A 937-nucleotide genomic window follows, 5' to 3' on the forward strand; every position below is an offset into this window, starting at 1 on the left:
AAAAAAAAAAATTAGTATGTCTTTTTCTTCGATGATGTGTTTACCTGATCCTAAATAAAATAAACATATATATATTGAAATGGATAAATAATATTTTTTTTTTTTTTTTTTCTTTTTTTATATATGCTATATCAAATACTTATTATTTTGTGCTTACTAAAATATTTTATAGAGAACAAAATATTATACAAACTTTTTTGCAAGTTACAATGATATTTCTGAAGTTCATTTGACGGAAGGTATTCTTCTTCATATTGATCAAGTTTATTCCATATATCTTTAAAATAAGGTGTCTATATATAAGGAGAAAATATATTGAGAAAATAACTATAAATATACACAAGGATATATATACATATATTTATTATTTTGTTTATAGTTGTATATTATGAAGTACACATATTATTATGTATATAAAATTATGTATAACTTATTATATATATATTTATATTTTTCTTTTCATTTTAATATTTTTAACCTCATTTACTGTTTCATCCTCAGCATGTTTTTGTTTCTAAAAGGAAGAAATTAATTTTAATAAAGAATGAAGAAGGAAAGAATATAAATTATTTTATTCAATTAATGGGATATTGCTTATATATAATATATTTTATTATTTTATATATATATACATATATATTTGGAACATACTTCGTCAGATATATCCTTTTTTCTTCTGCTCATTATAAAATATAATTATTTAAATAGTATTTGTTTTTTTGTTCTTATTACATTTAATATATATTTATGAGATGAAACAGAAAGAATATAATCTTTTAAAATTATTTATTTTTCATATGTGTTGTAAAATTTAAAATTTATTTTAATGATTATTATTAATTTGTCGAAGAAGGATGTTTCTTTTAATTTTATTATTATGAATATTTATATTATTATATGCTTTTTCTTTTTATGATTTAATTATCATAACAAAAAA

The 937-nt window shown here is 17.1% G+C and overlaps 1 protein-coding gene across 1 annotated transcript; it reads right to left on the reverse strand.

Annotated features, from left to right (window-relative positions):
• Nucleotides 1-157: 157 nt before the first annotated feature.
• On the reverse strand, nt 158-684 carry PGSY75_0024700 (hypothetical protein; the record flags this gene model as incomplete). Its single annotated transcript, XM_018783391.1, has 3 exons — nt 158-293; nt 479-514; nt 652-684. Coding segments are annotated over 3 exons (205 nt in total), but the record flags the coding sequence as incomplete, so codon positions are not given.
• Between the last annotated feature and the right edge of the window lie 253 nt (nt 685-937).

The sequence above is a fragment of the Plasmodium gaboni genome, assembly GCF_001602025.1.
Source record: "Plasmodium gaboni strain SY75 chromosome Unknown, whole genome shotgun sequence".
NCBI classification, from domain to species: Eukaryota; Apicomplexa; class Aconoidasida; order Haemosporida; family Plasmodiidae; genus Plasmodium; species Plasmodium gaboni.